Source organism: Chrysemys picta, chromosome 9 (assembly GCF_011386835.1).
Source record: "Chrysemys picta bellii isolate R12L10 chromosome 9, ASM1138683v2, whole genome shotgun sequence".
Taxonomy (NCBI): Eukaryota; Metazoa; Chordata; order Testudines; family Emydidae; genus Chrysemys; species Chrysemys picta.
Window position 1 is genome coordinate 9,207,273 of NC_088799.1, and position 21,078 is coordinate 9,228,350.

The 21,078-nt window shown below is 39.6% G+C and overlaps 1 protein-coding gene across 1 annotated transcript in view; it reads left to right on the forward strand.

The window, feature by feature from the left end:
* Positions 1-1,435: 1,435 nt before the first annotated feature.
* Positions 1,436-21,078, forward strand: part of MCCC1 (methylcrotonyl-CoA carboxylase subunit 1) — a 28,075-nt gene continuing 8,432 nt past the window's right edge. Inside the window, exons 1-15 of the mRNA XM_005285987.5 lie at positions 1,436-1,563; positions 3,856-3,902; positions 4,372-4,511; positions 5,095-5,190; positions 6,966-7,087; positions 7,961-8,108; positions 9,167-9,288; positions 10,681-10,792; positions 11,316-11,397; positions 12,214-12,341; positions 14,240-14,423; positions 14,986-15,095; positions 18,042-18,258; positions 19,343-19,429; positions 20,041-20,090. Coding sequence (XP_005286044.2) covers positions 1,502-1,563; positions 3,856-3,902; positions 4,372-4,511; positions 5,095-5,190; positions 6,966-7,087; positions 7,961-8,108; positions 9,167-9,288; positions 10,681-10,792; positions 11,316-11,397; positions 12,214-12,341; positions 14,240-14,423; positions 14,986-15,095; positions 18,042-18,258; positions 19,343-19,429; positions 20,041-20,090 — 1,707 coding nt within the window. The 5' untranslated portion in view covers positions 1,436-1,501. The remainder of the gene's footprint in view (positions 1,564-3,855; positions 3,903-4,371; positions 4,512-5,094; positions 5,191-6,965; positions 7,088-7,960; positions 8,109-9,166; positions 9,289-10,680; positions 10,793-11,315; positions 11,398-12,213; positions 12,342-14,239; positions 14,424-14,985; positions 15,096-18,041; positions 18,259-19,342; positions 19,430-20,040; positions 20,091-21,078) is intronic.

A 21,078-nucleotide genomic window follows, 5' to 3' on the forward strand; every position in this document is an offset into this window, starting at 1 on the left:
GAGGAGTCCATGTGGCACCTTAGAAGAGACTAACAAATGTATTTGGGTATAAGTTTTTGTGGACTAAAACCCACTTATGGTAAACTTAATAAAATGCTGCCCTCTAGAGTTCAGAGGCAAATTAAAAACATGATGAAAGATCTGTCTCGGGATTTTCTAAGGCAATATTAATGTGGTACAAAGCACTGTGTTTTAAAGAGAATAAAATAAACGTATGCTCAAATTAACAGCCTTGACAGATAGATTGGTCAAATAATCCCAGCTACATAGCCAGGGCTCTGGTCCTCCTTTGGGGTCTTGTCTGCGGGACCATAACAATTCCCAAAGCTGATGCAGCTTCCCTGGATCACCCACAATGCAAATTATTACAGCAGAAACCTGAACAACCAGGTGTTTTAGTGCCATTATGTCTGGTTAAAAAATAATCGGAAGTTAGTTAATGGCAGGTAGGCTCTTTGGGTCAGGATCCATCTTCCTCTGTGTTTGGAGAGCACCTAACATGTATTTTGAGCACTACTGCAATATAAATAAATACTAGGAAGGTAGAGATTTTAGATGTATTTCAGATGCTCACTGAAACTACAGGTGAATTACCTATAGCGAGTAACTGAGAAAAACAAATTTGATTTTTATGGTGTGGGAAAAAATTACCTGAGAAGTGGCAGAGTACTTAATGCTGATCTGCCTGACGGCACTCGGAACAGCCAAGTGGCCTGGCACCAAGGCCTAGTTTTAGCTGCAGAAAATCCAGTGTTTAATAGAGAAACGGGGTCAGGGCTGCAATTTGGATCAAGACTGGGTATGAACTCTCTCCAAATCTGAAAGCCTTCACGGTGATCGGGCAAGGTCAGATTTCCAAGGGCTCAGCACTCACAGCCCGATTTTCCAAATGGCTCAGTGCCCACCACCCCCGTAGTTTGGTTCCTAACGGGGCACTGATCTCTTTAGGGAACCCAGCTCTTAAGTGGGGGTCAGGCACTCTCTTGGTTGTCAGGTAGGGTGACCAGACAGCAAGTGTGAAAAATCAGGACGGGGCTGGAGGTTAATAGGAGCCTATATAAGAAAAAGGCCCAAAAAGCGGGACGGTCCCTATAAAATCGGGACATCTGGTCACCCTATTGTCAGGTACTGGGGCTGGCTGGGTTTTGACCCATCAAGGCCAGCCCTGGGAGTTCTGTCCCGCATTCTGACCCCAGCTGCCAGCCTGGGGGTGGCTGAGCCCCTGAGGAGCAATGCATGGCTCTGGGATGCTCAGCCCTGGCCCATCAACTTGAGCCACCTCAGGCTCCATGGCACTTGGAAACCAGGGGGCCTCTCTGCTCTCCCAGCCCAGTGCTGGCACCAGCTACCCCAAGACCCCGCCCCCTCCCCATGCTCAGCCACTGGCCCGCGGCCCTGTGCGTTCGCCCCGCCCCCGGCACTGACAGACACGGGTCCGCCCCCGCGCCCACTCCGCATTCCAACTGCTTTGACCCCGCGCGGCTCCCGTCCCCGCGCAGACATGGCGGCCACGGTGCTGGTGACCGAGCGGGGCCGCCGGTGCCTGTGGGCGCTGCAGTACCAGTGAGTGCGGGGCCCCTGGGTCCCGGCCCGGAGCCCCTGGGGACAGCCCCCTTCCCTCCCCACGCACACACCAACCGTGGTTCGGGACCCCGGTCTCGTGCCTGCAGGTGGGCAGCCCGCCCCCAGCCCGCCGGGCCAGCGCTGCCCTGCCGGGGGCCCCCTCCCTGGGCTCCGGGTCTGTCAGCGGCCCCTCGGAGGAGGCCTCCCCGTTGCTGGGTGCTCGCGGAGCGCTCAGGACAGGTGACGGGCACCGCGCAGCTGCCGCCACAGCCTAGCCCCCGCCCCCCCCCCCCCCCCCGTGACCCCAGGATCGAGGGAAATAGTCCCGAAGTGACACCTCTGTGTCTGCGCTGGAGCTCGACGGTGCAGGAGACGTAGCCAGGCCAGCTGTGATCAAACCAGCTGCAGTGGCAGGAGGGACCAGCCACCCTGAGTACATACCCAGGGTCTTGGATGGGATCAGACTCCATGGGCTGACTGGCTGGCTAGCTCCTGCTGCTGGCCTCAGCAGGGCCCCACTTCTGTGTTTAGTGCACTAGTTTGACCCAAGCTAGCCTGAATATGTCTCCTGGAGCTGGAATGTATGCCTTCCAGCTGTCGTGTAGACCTGAGCCGGGACATAGCCGGGAGATAAAACAGACTTTTGCATAAAAAGTGTGTCTGGCTATGGAAAGGGAAGTGCATGCAGAAAATTGAAGGCAGTTCATAATGCCATGTAGCACATATGTTGGTGGTGGTGTAATGAGTGATGGATTCAATCCGCTCTTGTTAGCATCTTTCCGTTCTTACTTTCTTCAACTGATAAAATGGGATACTGATTAAATGGGGGGGTTCATATAGAGAAATCTTTTATTTCTTGAATGTATGTAATGTGCCCATTAGGCCCATTGATGATACATTTCAATAAAACATTAATATTTGCAAACAAAATCGCTCTCTCCAGTGAAGACAAATAATCCCCTCACCAAAGATATTTTTTTAAAGCTCTGTGATAAAAACTCAGTACAGTTCATCCTCTAGGTACAGTTTAACAGGTGACATAAAAGAAAGCATAAAACATCAAGCTTAGTTTTAGAACCCATACCCAGTGATTACTTTTGTATTTCTTTTAGGTTATTACTAAGACATCTTTCATAGTGGTATCTTAAGGGCATATCTACACAGCAAACAAAAACCTGCGACTGGCCCATCCCAACTGATTAGGGCTGTGGGGCTGTTTCATGACTTTGTAGACTTCCAGGCTCGGGCTGTAGCCTGAGCTCTGGGACCCTTTCACCTCGCCAGGTCCTAGAGCCCAGGCCCGAGCCCAGACATCTACACAGCAATGAAACAGACCACAGCCCGAGCCCCGTGAGCCTTAGTCAGCTGGCACGGGCCAGCCACGGGTGTCTAGTTGCTGTGTAGACATTTCCTAAGCAATGGTTAATATCCATCTCATCCATACTCAACCATTGTAGGCTGAATATCTTTTCTGCACTCTTTCTGATTACATGCAGAGGGGATTGCCAAAATTTTGTTCATTTCCCTTAGCTGGTGTGGTTTAGCAAAGGTGTGGATTATTAACCAAAGTTATGTCTTAAACTCACTGTCCAAGTTGAACCACCAGGATCTAGTCATCTGTGCCAAGTGTGTCTCTTTCACCTTGTTGCCAGTGAACCAATCTAAATTTTAATTTATGTGCTAATTAAAACACTTAAGTGAACTACTTAAAACGTGTCTCTGCCCATATAACATTCTCTACCTAAATATCTCTAATTTGCCTTGCTCACTATTTCTGTATTTGATTCACAAACCTACTGTTCTGTTCCAAAGTTCTCATAACGCTTTCCTGCTTGTTTCTTCACTCTTGGCAACATCTCTCTTGAGTCCACCACCACTTTCCACCTAACCCTTTTTCTGTGGACTTTATACATTCTTTCACATGGTGCTGTGTACCTTGAACCACCTCCTGTTCAATAACCACACTTTGACCACAATGTCCTTTAAAAGCTTTTTTTAAAAAAAAAAAAACTATTCCTCTAAGTATTCCAGTCTTAATGCCCCTTACCGCCTTGTTTTTGTTTGGATTGGATTGTGATCTATTGTGCATGTAACTTCCTTTGGGGAAGAACTTGTTTTATGTTTGGCATACAACTTCATATATGCTGACAGTACTATATAAATACTAAGTGATTAAAAACTTCAAAACTGTATTAGTATCCTTGCTGCACCAAAGAATAGAAATAGCTCAGTTATACCCTACTTTAATGTTTTTTCTTTATTATAATTCTATTTGTTTACTGTTTTGTGCAGAAAATGGATTTGGGGACAAAGATGCCTGAAATTTGCTTCAACAACAGGTATTAAACTATTCTTTATCCATAAATGCTGTAAATATGTTAATAACATTAATAGCGTTAAAATTAACTCAAGAACATTAGTTATAGGAAAAATTAGAAAGTTAGAGTTTATTTTATAAGTGCTCAATTGAGTAAGTTTCCGAAGAAATACTCAGTATATTAGATCTAATGAGAAGCACCTGGAAATATGTTATGAAAAGATTTTAAGGAATTTCATTTGCCTTTAGTCATATTTATGTTTGTAATTTTCTTTCCTCATAGATGCTTTTTGATACAAAGGGTACAAAATCCATGTAATAGCCAGTCATTTTTTGAAAAAGTATAACAATGTAGTATTTAAGTAGTATACTAAATATTGTAATAGAAGTTTGTAATATTATGTAAACTGTGACAGTATTTTCGTATCATGTAACATGGAAAGGTATAGATTGGTCATATGTGTAAAACCTGACTTTGTTTCTTTAAATAGAAAGAAGAAACATAGAGAAGGTCCTCATTGCAAACCGAGGAGAAATTGCATGCAGGGTGATGCGGACGGCCCGAAAGATGGGTGTGAAGTCTGTAGCAGTTTACAGTGATGCAGACAAGAATTCCATGCATGTCGCAATGGTGAAGTATACTAGTTAAAAACATAAGGCTCAATCCTGCAAACACTTATGCGCTCAAGTAATTTTACTCATATGAGTAGTTCCATTGACTTAAATGAGCCTGTTTATGTAAATAAAGTTACTTGTATGCATAAGTTTGCAGGATCAGGCCTTTAATTATTAAATTAAAGTTAAATTGTATGGGGAAGAGTTTTGTTAAATGGTATCAATATCAAAGGAGGTGTCAGTGGGCTAGTGCAGTAGGTTTTCACTTCTGAAGACCTAGATTCAAATTCTGCTTGAATCACAAACAAAAGTATGTTGAGTTTTATTCTAGACCTCTGAAGACATCACAAAAACAGCAGACAGTTTCGCTTTCTAAACTCAAGAAAGGTCCAGGTTAGTGGCCAGTGGTCTCTATTTCTATAAAAAATGACAAAATTAAGTTCACCCAGTTGAGTTCTTTTCTGAAGAGCAGACAGTTTAAATTGTTGCATGTTAGCATTTTTATAAATGATAAAATGGGCCCCCGAATTAAGGTTTAAATTTGTTTTTCAGTTGTCTAACACTTGATCCAATAGTAATGTATATTTCTGTTACAATAGGCAGATGAAGCATATTTCATTGGTCCAGCTGCCTCTCAGCAGAGCTACTTAGCCATGGAAAAAATAATACGAGTGGCCAAAATATCAACAGCACAGGTAAATATAACTACACTGCCCCCTCCTAAATTATGTACTTTGATTTGGCCTTACTTATGCTGTGGTTTCCCTATGAAAAACTGTGTGTCTGCTTTTAAGAACAGTTAAATGGGTTCCTCTGAGTGCATGGGAAAATTCAATTTCTAATTTAACCATTGGGTTTGAGCTAAAAAGTAAAGATAAAATTACTGAGGAAAGTACCCTAAATGTTTATTCATATAAGGTGTCCTTAGCCTCTGTTTGCCAAAAGCTGGGAATGGGCAACAAGAGATGGATCACCTGATGATTACCTGTTCTGTTCATTCTCTCTGAAGCACCTGGCATTGGCCACTGTCGGACGATAGGATACTGCGCTAGATGAATCTTTCATCTGACCCAGTAGGGCCGTTCTTATGTAAGGTGCAACTTATTTTGTTCTAAACAACACATACAGTAGTATTATCCTCTTTGTGTCTGTTCTGAGCTTATTGTATCTTTCAAATCACAATGTAGTTTTAAGATGCTTTCTTTTTATAGTTAAAATAATGACATTTTAAAGTAAAGGTTGTCTGCTTTGATCAAAACTTATATGCATGAGATATTATTTTATTTATATAAGGTAACACCTTCAAAAATACTGACGTTTTACTTTCAAAAGCAACTTCAATAAGATTTAGGCTCCTAAATCCTGATGTAATTTTTGAAAATGAGACTTAGGCTCCTCGGTCATTCAGGCACTTTTGAAAATGTTATCCAAGCAGCATAAAGTGTTGTAGGCCCTTTACATAGGACCTGAAGCTCAAAACGTACCTAGTTTGCTTTACTCAATGGGACTACTTACATAAGTAACATTACTCTCCTATGGAAATATTTGCAGGATTAGGCCCAGGTAATAAAACTACTCCCTGCTCCAGATTGCTTAAATTATCATCTAAAATCTTGGTCCCACAATTAATTATTCCTGCGGATATATTTACTTCTGAGCAGAGTTCCACTGACATCAAGGGGACTCTGCATAGGACTAACTATACTTAGGCTTGGAGGGATCAGATTTTTATCAGTAAATGTCAGTAAACATCAATTTCACCATACACATAAAAATTGACCAAAAATTTTTTTTTCCCGTCAATAATAATTGAAATTTATAGTTAGGCAAAGTAAGAAAAATGCTACTTGAGAACCTATTAGAATTTGATTTAAGGATATTTATTGTGTATATTTTGATGTCATGTTGACAATTTGTTTTAATGGTTATAAATTTAAACTTTTTGAAACCAACATCTACGATCATTAAAAAGTGGTCTGACCCACCCTCTTGCCTGACACCGCCTATCGTTTCTTGCAACTGTGAAAAATTAAATTGATAAAACAGAAAAACATGCTTAAAAATAAACATTGATATTATCCATTACAATTATTTTTTAAAAAATCAAATTCTGCCTGGCCTAACTATACTCATGGGTGTAACTCTTTGCAGGATCAAGTGCTAAGTAGACAGTATGCACAAAGCCACAGAGGAATGAAGAAACATAAAAAATTTCCTTCAAATTAACTATTGATTGCTAGTCTTGTTATAATTACTTATCACCCATTCCTTAACTGCTCGACCAACCTACCTACCCACCCTTTAGTTTTTTTTAATTGTATTCCTGGTGGCTGATATTTTTTATCCATGGAATGTTCCATCCCATGTTTCCCTCCCTCCCCCCACAAAGCCTTCTATATAAACCTGTAGTTTTAGGGTGATATGGGTTACACTGGTGTAAAGTAGGCTGGTAACCTTTATTCTGTTTTAGGCTATTCATCCAGGGTATGGTTTCCTCTCAGAAAACACTGAGTTTGCCGAGCTGTGCAAGCAAAAGGGAATCATCTTCATAGGCCCTCCTTCATCTGCTATCAGAGATATGGGTATTAAGAGGTATCTGTTTCTGATTTGTTACTCGCTTCAATGTGTAACTTACAGTTCAGTGAATTTGTCTTCATTATTAATGAAGATTTTTTACTTAGCTCTTTTGCTCCCTGCGTTTTTGTTGATTTTTCTATATAGCCTGTTGTACAATGCTCCAAACTTTTCATAGTTCTGGGATGAATACAATAGGAACAATCAAGATTTTTCCGTTAATAAGATTTTAATAATTACATGCATAGGCTGGTCTAGGATCCTCTAGGATTAATGCTTTGCACTATCCTACAGAAGGATGTAGGTTCAATATCCAGGTCTTTACACTTTGGGTCAGAAAGGGCTGAAAGCACTGTGGGAGCTCTACTCATAGTCTCTCAATGGTGGTGGAAGGAAGCATCTCGTGTCTCTGCAGTGACTTGTAGCTGTTCTTGAATGGTGTTGATGGGAAGAGAAGCCTATGCCAAGTTCTTGGGCCAAAGGAAAATGGCCAGAGCATGAGATATAAATAGAATGGTGGAAATTAGGGGCTGCTTAATCAATAACCCTTTGACAAATAAATCAACATTATTAATCAAGCATAAAACACATTATCTGAATTAATTTGGTACCTGCATAGAGGTTCATTTTACAATGTGTATTAATGTACTGTGTGATTTAACCAGTGTTATGTGCATATTTTCTATTCCTGTTCCTTTTATGAACTACACCAAATTAGGGTCCCTATCCTAAAAACATTTGTGCACCAGCATAACTTTACTCATCTGAGTAGTCCCATTGAAGTAAATGGAAGTAGTCACATGAATAAAGTTAAGCATGTGTGCAGTGTTTACAGATCAGAACAGCTATTATCATTGCCATTTTAAATATCAAAAAAATATTTTTTTGAAGCACCTCCAAGGCTATAATGTCTGCTGCTGGGGTTCCTGTCATTGAAGGTTATCATGGTGAAGATCAGTCTGATGAATGTCTAAAGGAACATGCCAGGAGTATTGGGTATCCAGTAATGATTAAAGCAGTTCGTGGAGGGGGAGGAAAGGTAAGGAAAACTCAGGCAAACTTGTTTTATCTGATTTGAAGTTATGCTACTAATATATGTACTACTACTACATCGTACCTTCTGTTTTATTTCTGTATGTGTGTATATATATCTCCTCAATATATGTTCCATTCTATATGCATCCGAAGAAGTGGGCTGTAGTCCACGAAAGCTTATGCTCTAATAAATTTGTTAGTCTCTAAGGTGCCACAAGTCCTCCTGTTCTTCTTTCTTCTGTTTTATGTAACTGAATTCTATAAAAGGAATCTTATCAGTAAGGTAACTGGAAGCAAATTATTTTAATTTGAAGTTAATAAAATAATGTTCAGCACAGCATCGTGAATTCTTTCATTGTGCTTTCCTTTTATTTAGTCAATCTTGGGCCAGATTGCTTGTATAAACTGGTAGAGCTCCATTGACTTCAATGGAGTTCCAGCAATATACACTAGCTGAACATTTGGCCCATTATGTTGTATAGGTGAAGTTGTACAAGATTCAGTCATTGTTTAATGACAGCCTCTGTTGTGATTATTTTTTTTAATGGTGGTTTTAAATTTGTGAGTGTTGCATAAATAGATTCTTAGAAATCTTAGAAATATCTGGATACCTTCAGTGTATAGCTATTATTTATTACCTGATGACCTCCCTGATGAAATGTGAAAAGAGCCTGCATAAAAATTTCATGATGGAGCTCCAGGTTTGTCTCAATGATTTCCATAACAAATGTGCATATTTTGCAAAGAAAAACAGTGTTTTCTGTCTTCCAGCTGTGAAAACTTATCATGAAATCCAAAAGTCAAATTGAGTTCTGTCCTTAACTACACAAGTGCAACAACACTTTTTATTTTCTGTGGGATTTGCAAAGATTAACTGTTTGGAAGTTAGTAAATAGTTCTATTGATGCATAAGAAGGAATGGAATTCTTTTATTGGTAAACGCACATTTTAATTATTCTTTTAATCATTCACCGGTTTTCACACTGGTGGAGATTTTTTTGTAACTGTTATTATTTACTTGTTCTTTAGTAGATATTTAGACAACCTTATGTTGCATCTTAGGGTATGAGAATTGCTCAGTCAGAAAAGGAGTTTCTGGACCAACTAGAATCAGCCAGGAGAGAAGCAAAGAAGTCTTTCAATGACGATGCCGTGCTGATAGAGAAATTTGTAGACAATCCAAGGTGAGAGAAGTGGATTATATTTATAATACTAAAAATATTTTTAAAAACCAGTACAACATTTTTATGCAAGATGATAGTTTGTGTCTTATACAGTATTGCACACACTTTCTGCACTTGCATAAAATAGGGCAGAATTATTAATTTTACAAAGTGTGAAGTGGATGACAGTGACTTTGAATGATAATTTATAACAAATCTGGCTGTCTTGGTGACATATTGGCAACATCCTAATGGTAGTGTTGTGGAGAAAGACCTAGATATCACATACTAGAACGTAAGATTTTACTACGTTATGGCAATGACATGCCTAGTCGGTACATTAGCCTTCTGACCTCACCATTCTTTTAAGTCTAAAGGAAGCAATGTGTAGTAGTGCTTAAAGCACAGAAATAGGAGTCAGGAAGAGAACCATAATCTACCTCAGATGTCCTGTATGTACTCAAACAAGTCACTTAATCTCTCTGTGCCCCAGTCTGTAAAATGGGGATGATAATACTTCATTTACATTTATGCTGTAAACTGAGCTCATTAACTTTCATAAAGCTCTTTTGACATACACAGATACAAGGTGTTATAGATCGCAAAGCGGTGGTATTCTTGACATACACCTTGTTGAACATGTAGGTAGGTAAATATAAATACTTTCAGCTGAAGATAGCAGGAGATTAGACTGACCTATCTCTAAATACAGCTTTAAAGCACCTACGTTGTAAAAAGAAACCTAGACCAGATTATCTTATCAGTCGTGCACGTGCAATTCCCATTGACTTCTTTGGGAACTGCATGTGGCTGCAAACGACGGGACAATCAAGACCCTGGTAAATTACTGTAATACCTAAATGTCTGCCTATCTCATCAATAAGTAGAACTGCCACAAGCTGGTGTTTGGCCCCCTGGAATAATATTTTACAAATTAAGAGGTTTACCCCTGAGCACGTCAAAGGCTAGGAGACGTCAAAGGGCCTATGTGTAAGTTGCAGAATTCACAGATTTAAAACTTAAAAAAGAAAAAAATCTTGAGTCCAAAAACTAATATAGAAGCAGCGGACTCTACATATTTTTTTCTCTCTCTCTCTCTCTCTCTTTTTTTTTTTTTTTTTTTTTTTTTTTTTTTTTTTTTAAACTCATGAAGTTTCAATACAATGATCATGACGTTCAAAATCCCATTTGAACTAGTGGCTTTAGGAGGTATAATATGTTTTACTGAATCACTTAACAGCATCATGCTGATCTGCAATTGGATCCAAGAGGGCAGGCCCTTATAGCTGTATGGAACCCTATTGAAGTCAATGGGGTGCTGTGCAAGTGTCTGCCTCGGTGGAACGGATTGCAAAAATGAGGCTTTAGTGATCTTTAGTAAAATACATTGAAACCTTTGTTACTGTGAAACAGGCATGTTGAAGTCCAGGTGTTTGGTGACCAGCATGGCAATGCAGTCTATTTGTTTGAAAGAGATTGCAGTGTGCAGAGAAGACACCAGAAAATCATTGAAGAAGCTCCTGGGGTAAGTGGAGGGTTCCTAAATGGAGTTTATAAAGTAATATGATTTTGAATTTTTTGTATTCATCTGTCTGCTTTCTGCTACTTCAATCAATCAATCTCAGAAGCTTTTTGCATTTTATTTTATTTTATTTGTTTTTTGAGCTCCAGAGACAAAACCGAAGGTTAGAACGTAGGATTTTACTATACTGAATTAAACCATTGTGCCATCTAGCTTGGTAGCCTACTTTGGGAAACGGCCAGTACTTGATGTTTCAGAAGAAGGGAAAAAACTCCCACTTAACCTCTAGTTGTCCAACATTTTGCATATTCTATTTATTTCTATCAATTTATCAAAGATTCTCTACCGTCAAGATTTAGGACATAAGCTGATTGCTACTTGGGTCAGGAAGCAAAGATTTCAAATATAATATGGTTCGGGATTTTACTGCCGTTTTTTAAAGACGGCATAGTATTCCCATACAGTAGGCATGATATCTGTGAGACTCTCAGTAATATGCAATTTCTTTTCATCATTACATTCACAGCCAGGAATTGAGCCTGAAGTGAGAAGGAAACTTGGAGAAGCTGCTGTCAAAGCAGCTAAAGCTGTGAACTACGTGGGAGCAGGTACATTAGGTTTAACTTCCTTCTAGTGCCTTCCTCTTAAGTTAATAGAGCCTTGAGCCTCAAGTCAAATGACGTTTTCTTGTTCTGGAACATGATACACACTTGTAGCAATTTTTTTAACTTTCATGTAGTTGTCACATAGTTAATGAGTTCTAAGCTAGCGACACTTAGCATGAACCCCCTGCCCAGAGTGGTATAAGACTACAAAAGAGAAAAAGCTAAGAAGTCTGAAAGCAAATAATTCAGCCAAATAGTTTGATATTTGAAGGTGAATATTCTGAATGCACATCAGACTACGTGTGCAAAGTGATTTATCATACACCTCGCAAACAACAAAATATCAGTGTTCTAACTTCAGGGCCTTCTCTAAAAATAATCCCATGGAAAACAGCTGTAGTTTCTAGTGTATTTACTAGATGAAAACCAGTTTAGAAAAATATTAACACCTCTGATTCTTTTTAAGATATTCTTTGGAAGGGAAGTCTTTTAAATTAGCATAGGACAGTTCTTCCTGAAGGATCCTGAAAACTTTATAAATATCATACACACAACCCTACTGAAATGCAGCTGCTTCTGGAGAGAAGAGTAGCAGTCCACCAGCACAGAATGTCTTGGGATAATAAAGGTGTGCTGGGATTTGATCCAGTGGTTTCAGGCAATTTAGGTGTTTCATACCTGATGCTCTGACCATTAACACACCTCTCCAGTTTTGTCAAAACATTTTTGTCAAACTGCAAATCACTAAATATCTTTAGATGGCCACCTGGTAGAAAGCCTTCTTGTCTCAGTGAAATGTGTGCTTATTAAATATTTCAGGAACCGTGGAATTTATTATGGACTCTCAACATAATTTCTACTTTATGGAAATGAACACCAGGCTTCAAGTGGAGCACCCAGTTACTGAGATGGTCACAGGGACTGACTTGGTGGAGTGGCAGCTGAGGGTAAGGGATAACTAATTTTAGTTGCAAGGGTAGCAGGGATGGATGGTGTCTATCCAGTGGTCTAGTGTGGTAATGCTCGCCGTTAATTGTGTGCAAGATGCTGATCTCTCACTTCCATGGTTGGGAGTAATTCCCATTGCCCCACAGCAGCCTCCCTCTCTCTCCATTTAATAAAGGAGCATTGTGGAAAGGCTTCGAATAGAATCCCCACACAGTCCTCCTCACAGTATAGGGCTTCAAAGTGTCAGGGAGAAGTAGGGATGGGGGATCTTCCTGCATTTAACTGGGATATAGAGAATATGGGGAGTGGGAGGAGAAGATTCTTAGTTTACCCTTGCATTTCTGAATACGCTTTTGCAGACCCCTAAAAATTTTCAAATGGAGGTGGGGATCCTTTTTGAAATCTTAAGAGATAGTTTGCGGACCCCTGGTTGAAAACCACTTCCTTAGAGGAACAATAAATACCTACAACTTGGATCATCAGGCATTTACTTCCCCCTTGTGGATGGAAATTGTGTGTGCTTTTGAGACCAGTGTGGGGAGAGGGGTCTGATTGTGGCTGTCCTTGCTGGCTGGTTACCATGACTCTGCTACAGATTTCTCCACGGTATTTTACCCTTAAAATGTTTCCTGGATTTACCCTGAAACTAGTGTATTTTCCCTTACTTTTCTAGCTTTCTTTCCTGAATTCTTTTGAGGGAGTAAAAAGGTCCTTGTTGACCTATTAGTTTAAAAATCCTGAGTAATTAGAAACTCCTGTGAAACCTTTTCTTAAACTTGTGTACAGATTTCAGAGTATATGAAAGAAGGGAGTGATTGACTAGACTCTCGCAATAGTGGCCGCTAGCAAGTTTTTCCAGCCACTTAGAAGGATTTTCTTCTCCCTAATAAAATTTTGTTTTCTGGATGAGCAGGCTTTTGTTGTTCAGTGCTTTATAGGCTCACATTTTTTTTTATTGGACTGTTGCAGTAAGAGGAAGAAAAAGCATTTTTTATTGTGCTTCAGTTTTGTGGAATGTTGTAAGATCATTTTACAGTAATAGAACTTTGGAAATAATCCTCTTTCAAAATCCTTTAAATTGTGACTTTCTTCCTGGGGAGAAAGGAAGGAATAACTTCAACATTTATCAGAATTAAAACCTAAAACTATTCACCCATCACTTGTTTCTCACCACTTGTGAGGTTACTTGTGTTCAGAAGAAGGGTCCTTCCTCTCCAGTCCATCTTCTCTTTCTGCTTGATCCTGCTGTCAGATAACAATATAGAATTTGTGGCATTGCTCTCATTCCCAGACAATAGACTGATATCACAAACATAGGATCATGACGTTCTCTCTGGATCAACAAGCAGCTGAGTTGGAGGAATAAATTGTTATCCAAATACACACATTTGAAATAGGAAATACAGAGAACAGCTAGTGAACTAACTTGTTTTGTGTGTGAATGTTTTTTAAGTTGGTTGCAATGTGAAAGTCCCTTCCTACTTGATATTGCAGTCATTGTATTCCTTGGTTGGGCAACTGATACATCAAAGTGTAAGATATATTGGCCATGGAGAAAACCCAGGCCTGAAATAAGACAAAAATGATCAATATATTTCAATCCTTTCTCAACCATGTTTATTCAAGTGTCAGGACAGCCAAAGCACCTGACTTGGTGTTTTTTGTAGCTCCTTGACCTCCTTGAAGTTTACAGTTGTTCTTATTATATGATTGTACCTTGCCTTCGTGCAGATCGTATATGTATAATTTTATCTTATTTAGCTTCCATCTGTTATTCGCTACAATCAAAAGTTTGTGTGTCTGTATACACAAGGTATCTGCGTCCATGTGCTAGTGCTCTGACCCGAACTGTTAGGGTTGCTCCCTGGTGAATGGAAAATTACTGTACTACTTACAGGTTGCAGCAGGAGAGAAAATTCCCCTAATGCAGGAAGAAATTGCACTCAGTGGCCATGCATTTGAAGCCAGGATATATGCTGAAGATCCTAATAATAACTTCATGCCAGGGGCTGGACCCTTACTCCACTTGTCTACACCACCACCTGACAGTTTTACCAGGATAGAAACCGGGGTCAGACAAGGTAAAATTTGAAGACCGTATTAACTGAAAATATCTGTTAAAAAGAACAGCTCATTACAAATGTGCTCTCAAGCAAGTTCCCTCTGGCTGCGGCTTTTTAATCTTGTGCTTAGCTTGAGACCAGAACTTGCCCCATAGGATATTGTCGTAATTATAACACACTACAGAATTCTTCTCCCTGAGGATTCCACCGTATCTCAATTGGCTCCCTAAATATCTCATCATCATCTTCCCACTCCAGTTATTGCCTTTATGGGATAGGCAGATTGGATTTCTTTCAAAGCTTGTCAATACTACGCCTTAATTCAGCAAAGAAGGTTGATGTTGAATAGTGTCACCTCTGTAACATTTCAAACTCAGGCTGGCCTGGGAATTGAGAGATTGATCCATAAATCAAACTTGAGTCTCCTACATGGCCATTGCAGAGCACTGGCCATTGGGTCTCTCAGTGCATGTTGCTACTGTAGTGCTAGTATCACCTTATAAAGAATAGCATCAAACATATCCATTGAAGGTGTGTGTCAGTGTCCTTAGAAATCATTTTCTATATATTTCTACTTTAGGTGATGAAGTTTCTGTACATTATGATCCCATGATTGCTAAACTAGTTGTTTGGGCTGAGGATCGCCAAGCAGCATTGAGAAAGTTGCGGTACAGCCTCCTTCAGTACAATGTAAGTATCCTTTTGTTCTGTGTTTGTTTAGTACCTAGCACAATGGGATCCTGGGTGTAACAGAAATACAAATAATACAAGGAACCCAATACGATTTCAAGTCTGATTCTACATAAGCTGTTTACACAGCTCCTATCACTATAGTAGCAAAATGCTATTATAGAAGCAAAAATGTTTTTTTTGAAAGGGTTTAACTTAGTAGTCCTGCAATTTAGCTATAGCTAACTGCAGTTACTAACTGTAGTCTGTAACCTATCATTTAAATCAGCTTATGTACCAAATTATTGGAGGAAAACTAATGTGACGCCAATTTTTTAAAAGGGCTCCAGAGGTGACCCTGGCAATTACAGGCCGGTAAGCCTGACTTCAGTACCGGGCAAACTGGTTGAAACGATAGTAAAGAACAAAATTGTCAGACACATAGATGAACATAATTTGTTGGGGAAGAGTCAACATGTTTTTTGTAAAGGGAAAGCATGCCTCACCAATCTACTAGAATTCTTTGAGGGGGTCAACAAGCATGTGAACAATGGGGATCCAGTGGATATAGTGTATTTAGATTTTCAGAAAGCCTTTTGCAAGATCCCTCACCAAAGGCTCTTAAGCAAAATAAGCAGTCATGGGATAAGAGGGAAAGTCCTCTCATGGATTGGTAACTGGTTAAAAGATAGGAAACAAAGGGTAGGAATAAATGGTTACTTTTCAGAATAGAGAGAGGAAAATAGTGGTGTCCCACAGGTGTCTGTACTGGGACCAGTTATATTCAACATATTCATAAATGATCTGGGAAAAGGGGTAAACAGTGAGGTGGCTACATTTGCAGATGATACAAAACTACTCAAGATAGTTAAGTCCCAGGCAGACTGCGAAGAGCTACAAAAGGATCTCTCAAAACTGGATAACTGAGAAACAAAATGGCAGATGAAATTCTGTGTTGATAAATGCAAAGTAATGCACATTGGAAAACGTAATCCCAACTATGCACATAAAATGATGGGATCTAAATTAGCTGTTACCACTCAAGAAAGAGATCTTGGCGTCATTGTGGATAGTTCTCTGAAAACATCCACTCAGTTTGCAGCGGCAGTCAAAAAAGTGAACAGAATGTTGGGAATCATTAAGAAAGGGATAGATAATAAGAAAAAATCATACTGCCTCTATATAAATCCATGGTATGCCCACATCTTGAATACTGCGTGCAGATGAGGTCGCTCCATCTCAGAAAAGATAGATTGGAATTGGAAAAGGTTCAGAAAAGGGCAACAAAAATGATTAGGGGTCTGGAACAGCTGCTGTATGAGGCTGGAGCAATAAAACTGTGACTTTTCAGCTTGGAAAAGAGATGACGGGGGGGAGGATATGATTGAGGTCTATAAAATCATGACTGGTGTGGAGAAAGTAAATAAATAAGTGTTATTTACTCCTCATAACACAAGAGCTAGAGGTCACCAAATGAAATTATTAGGAAGCAGGTTTAAAATAAACAGAAGGAAGTATTTTTTCACACAACGCACAGTAAACCTGTGGAGCTCCTTGCCAGAGGATGTTGTCAAGGCCAAGACTATAACAGGGTTCAAAAAATTCAAGGAGGATAGTTCCATCAATGGCTATTAGCCAGGGTGGGCAGGGATGGTGTCGCTAGCCTCTGTTTGCCAGAAGCTGGGAATGAGCAACAGGGAATGGATCACTTGATGATTACCTGTTCTGTTCATTCACTCTGGGGCCCTGGCATTGGCCACTGTCGGAAGACAAGGTACTGGGCTAGCTGGACCTTGGGTCTGACCCGGTATGGCCGTTCTTATGATGTTCCAGTTTGGGTCCATTGAAGAGGTGAGCCCAAACTGTAGTGTTTTAAACTGCAGTCTGCACTTCTTCAAAATTTAAAAAGTTTGGCTATTGGCATCTAGTTCAGGCCCTGTCAAGTAGTAACTCCTAAAATTATAAAGGATTGTTCAGTATTTAAAATTTTACTATTACTTATTTAACAAAGCAAAACAAACAAGGCAGATAACGTTTCTAATGCAAAAGGTTTGACTTGAAGTGAAGCCAGTTGCAGTGTGCAGTTTATTTACATTTACTGATATAAAAAATAAATTTTAAGGGACACAATCAACTTAAAAATCATGCATCTGAAAATGTTTTGTCTGCTATTGTTAGAAGTAACACAGAAGATTATTATAACTGACAGAGATCAGAGAAATATGTTTTTCTAAGTTTGTTTGGTTTTTTGTTTTGTTTTTTAAGTTAGTTTATTCTATATGTTTGACAGCACATCGTAACAAATCAGTTTCACTAATTTCCCCTAACCAGTCAGTTTCCTCTGTTGTTTGTATGGGTCTTTTGCACAGCAACAGAAGAAAGAGACTCTAATCATTAAAAAAAATGGTAATAGGTGCAGATATAGCACCTGAAAGCCTTTTAACTTTTTTTTTTTTTTAATTGACTACATTTCAAGTTGACTATGTCTCGTTAAATACTTGAGGCAGGATTTCCAAAAGCATTCAGTGCCGGCCTCAGTCTGCTCCCATTAACATCAGTGGTTAAACTCCTGTTGACTTCAGCGAAGGAAGAATTAGGCCAAAAGGCAGTGCTTTTGAAAATCCTACCCTTGTTCTTCAAAGGTGAAAGGTATCAGTGGAGCAGACAGCAGTAGGTCCGTTAGCAGCTCTTCATTTTCATTTGGGAATGTATGTGAGTTTTTTGTTTGGTTGGTTTTTTTGCGCAGTGTTGTTGTAGCTCTGTTGGTCCCAGGATATGAGACACACAAGGTGAGTGAGGTAATAACTTTAATTGGACCAACTTCTATTGGTGAAAGAGACAAGCTTTTGAACTCTACGGACCTGAAGAAGAGTTCTATGGAGCTCGAAAGCTTGTCTCTTTCACCAACAGAAGTTGGTCCAATAAAAGATATTATCTCAGCCACCTTGTCTTTCTTTTTCTTGACAGATCGTAGGACTAAGCACCAATATTGATTTCTTACTAAGCCTGTCAGGACACCCACATTTTGAGGCTGGAAACGTGCACACCAATTTCATTTCTCAACACCATGATGAACTGTTTCCAGCCAAACAGGCAACCCCAAATGAAATGTTGTGTCAGGCTGCTCTGGGACTCATACTGAGAGAGAAAATGATAACAGATGCTTTTAGAGTTCAGTCTGGTGGTAAGATAATTTTTTCCCTTTCCTTTAGTTTATTTTTCCTTTGAGGGGGTGAGACAGAAATCGGAGCTTTTGTCCATTTCATTAATTTTGTACTCCCTTGTTGCCTCACCGTTTAACCTCCTGACATCTGGTTACTACCATCCACTGAGAGGGCAGGACATAGCTTTCTTTAGGTGACAGAGATTAAGTATAACACTGTTGTGATGCATGTGTTCTTCACTAGATAAAAAGGGAGTGTTCTAATGTATTTCAGATAGAAACACACAACTTTTCTTTTGCACGTGTGGGCATTTCCACTTTGCTCCTGTCATCTTCAAAATTTCTGCAAATTCCTCTCCAGTGAGGAGGGCTAGCTCAGAGTCTTTTCAATGTCCATCAATACTGTTTCTTCAGCCAGCCCTAGGACCTTCAGATTAAAACACTAACTGGATCCCAGACAGGATCTGGAGAGGCAAGATGGTTTAGAGGATTGAGCATGGCACTAGGAGCTAAGAACTCCTGCACTATATTCCTAGCTCTTCCATTGTGACTGTGAGCACTTTTAAAGTCACTTACAGCTTGATCCAACACCCACCAAAATCAATGGAAGGACTTCCGTTGACTTCAGTGACCTGTGAAGTCTGTTTTCATATCTCTAAGAGAGGATATTTACAGTTATACATTAGAGGGTTAAAATGGCTAGACAGGTAGCAAATTTGATTGCTGTTTGATGATTGACTGAGAATTGTAAATGCACCTAGTGTGTGTTATGCCACCATTTTTTGTTATCTCGCCCCCCTGTCCTACCCTCAGTCTACTTCTGTCCCTCATCCACTTATTATATCCTGTCTTACAAATTGTAAGCTGATTGAACCAGGGACTGTCATTTACTCTATATTTGTACAGTAACTATGACAATGGAGCCCCAACCTGGTTCAGCCCTTTTGGTGCAACATAAATATTTAATAACAATATAATAATAATTAATAATGTTAATAAAGTGATTTGAAGATGTAAAACACTAAGTACATGCTAAGCGTTCTTAGGTGCTTTATTTGTAATACAGTAAATGCAGCATCAACTGTTTGTGTATTTGGTCTTTTAGATAAATTCTCACCGTTTGCATCCAGCAGCGGCAGAAGAATAAATATATCCTACACCAGAAACCTGACTCTCCTAGATGGTGAAAACAGTAAGTGACTAGCTGGGGTAACGTGTTTGAGACCATGTTATTTCAACATGCACACACACAAAGTTGTAAAGATTTGGAAGAGGGAAGAGCAAACATATGTAGGAAAAAGTTTATTTAAGATTGATTGGGGGGGGGAAACCCACAAAGATCACATGCTCCAGTCAGCATTTTTAAAGATAATGGTTAATTCCACACTCAGATTCCTGGAGACACTGGCCACTTTTTTAAAAAAGTGTCCCTAAATTTAGGATTCTAAATCCATATTTAGACACCTCAATAAAGGATCGAATTTTCATAGGACTTAAGCACCTGCAACTCCCATTGACTTCACTGGGTTATGGATGGTCAGCACCTTTGAAACTCTAGTCAGTTTATTCAGGTATCTAAATACGGATTTAGGAACCTAGGGTTAGGCACCCAGCTTTGAAAATTTTGCCCTAAATGTCAGAACAACCTTCTATGAGGTTTGCTGAGCTAGTCTAACTGTTTTTGTTGGCCTTCTCATTTGGACATTTATATTTATGTTGAAAAAGATACTCTGAACTCTGTTTTTAAGTTTAATTTTTCTCTAAGTCAAATAAATCTTGTTTTTTTAATATTTTATTAAACAGATGTGGACATAATTATAAATTACAATCATGACGGTTCATATAACATGCAGGTAAAGTTCTATTTTCTCATACTCTTTAGTAACTGATCTCATCATAATGATGAATAAAGTTAATTTACTGTATGTTTCTTGGCACCTTAAAGACTAAGATTTATTTGGGCATAAGCTTTCGTGGGTAAAAACCCCACTTCTTCAGATACATGTGCCCAAATAAATCTGTTAGTCTTTAAGGTACCACCGGATTCCTGATTGTTTTTGTGGACACAGACTAACACGGCTACCCCTCTGTTACTTGTATGTTTCTTATTAGATATAGGCTGATTGCATCACCTATTATTAATGTTGTCCAACACTTTTTATTACAAGATCCTTTTTTCAGTTGCTTATAACTGTGCCAATCTTATATGTTTGGTCTGAAATTTTCCATGTCGGGTGTCTGCCTCATGCTGATTTTTTTTTTATTATTATTATTTTTTTTAAGTTTCAGCCAAAATGATTGTCATTTCTGAGGACAAGGCTAAGGGAAAATACGGTGTCTGTTGGTCTTATCTTTGAATACTCTAGCTCCCCCATGCTTTGGAGCAGGGACTTGATATGTGGCAGAGGGACAGGCTATGTCAGGAATGTACCTTTTGCCATCCCAACAAAAATCCAAACAAATTTGGCCATATTATAAGCCTTTGAAAAACCACAGATTTCACGTGCTCAGTAGAGACTTCTTACGTTTAGCAACTAAATTCCCTGAAGTTTCTGTTTAAGGCTGAGTAGCATTTTCCCTGCAATGGTAGGTCCAGGCATCTGAATGGAAAGCAAGGAACCTGTCTGTCCTGTGCTTTCGGTGACCTCCTCTGCTGGGCCCAATCAGTGTGGGGGAGGAAGCTGCCTCATTTGAATTCATTCACAGGGGGTAAGAGCTGAACTGGTGGAGAGAAAATGGGACAAGGAACCTGGTGTTGTGGGGTGGGGGAAGACTGGGACTGGAGACTGGTGGGATGGGAGAGGGAAACTGGGAGTTGGTGTGGGAGAGTGACTGGGATTG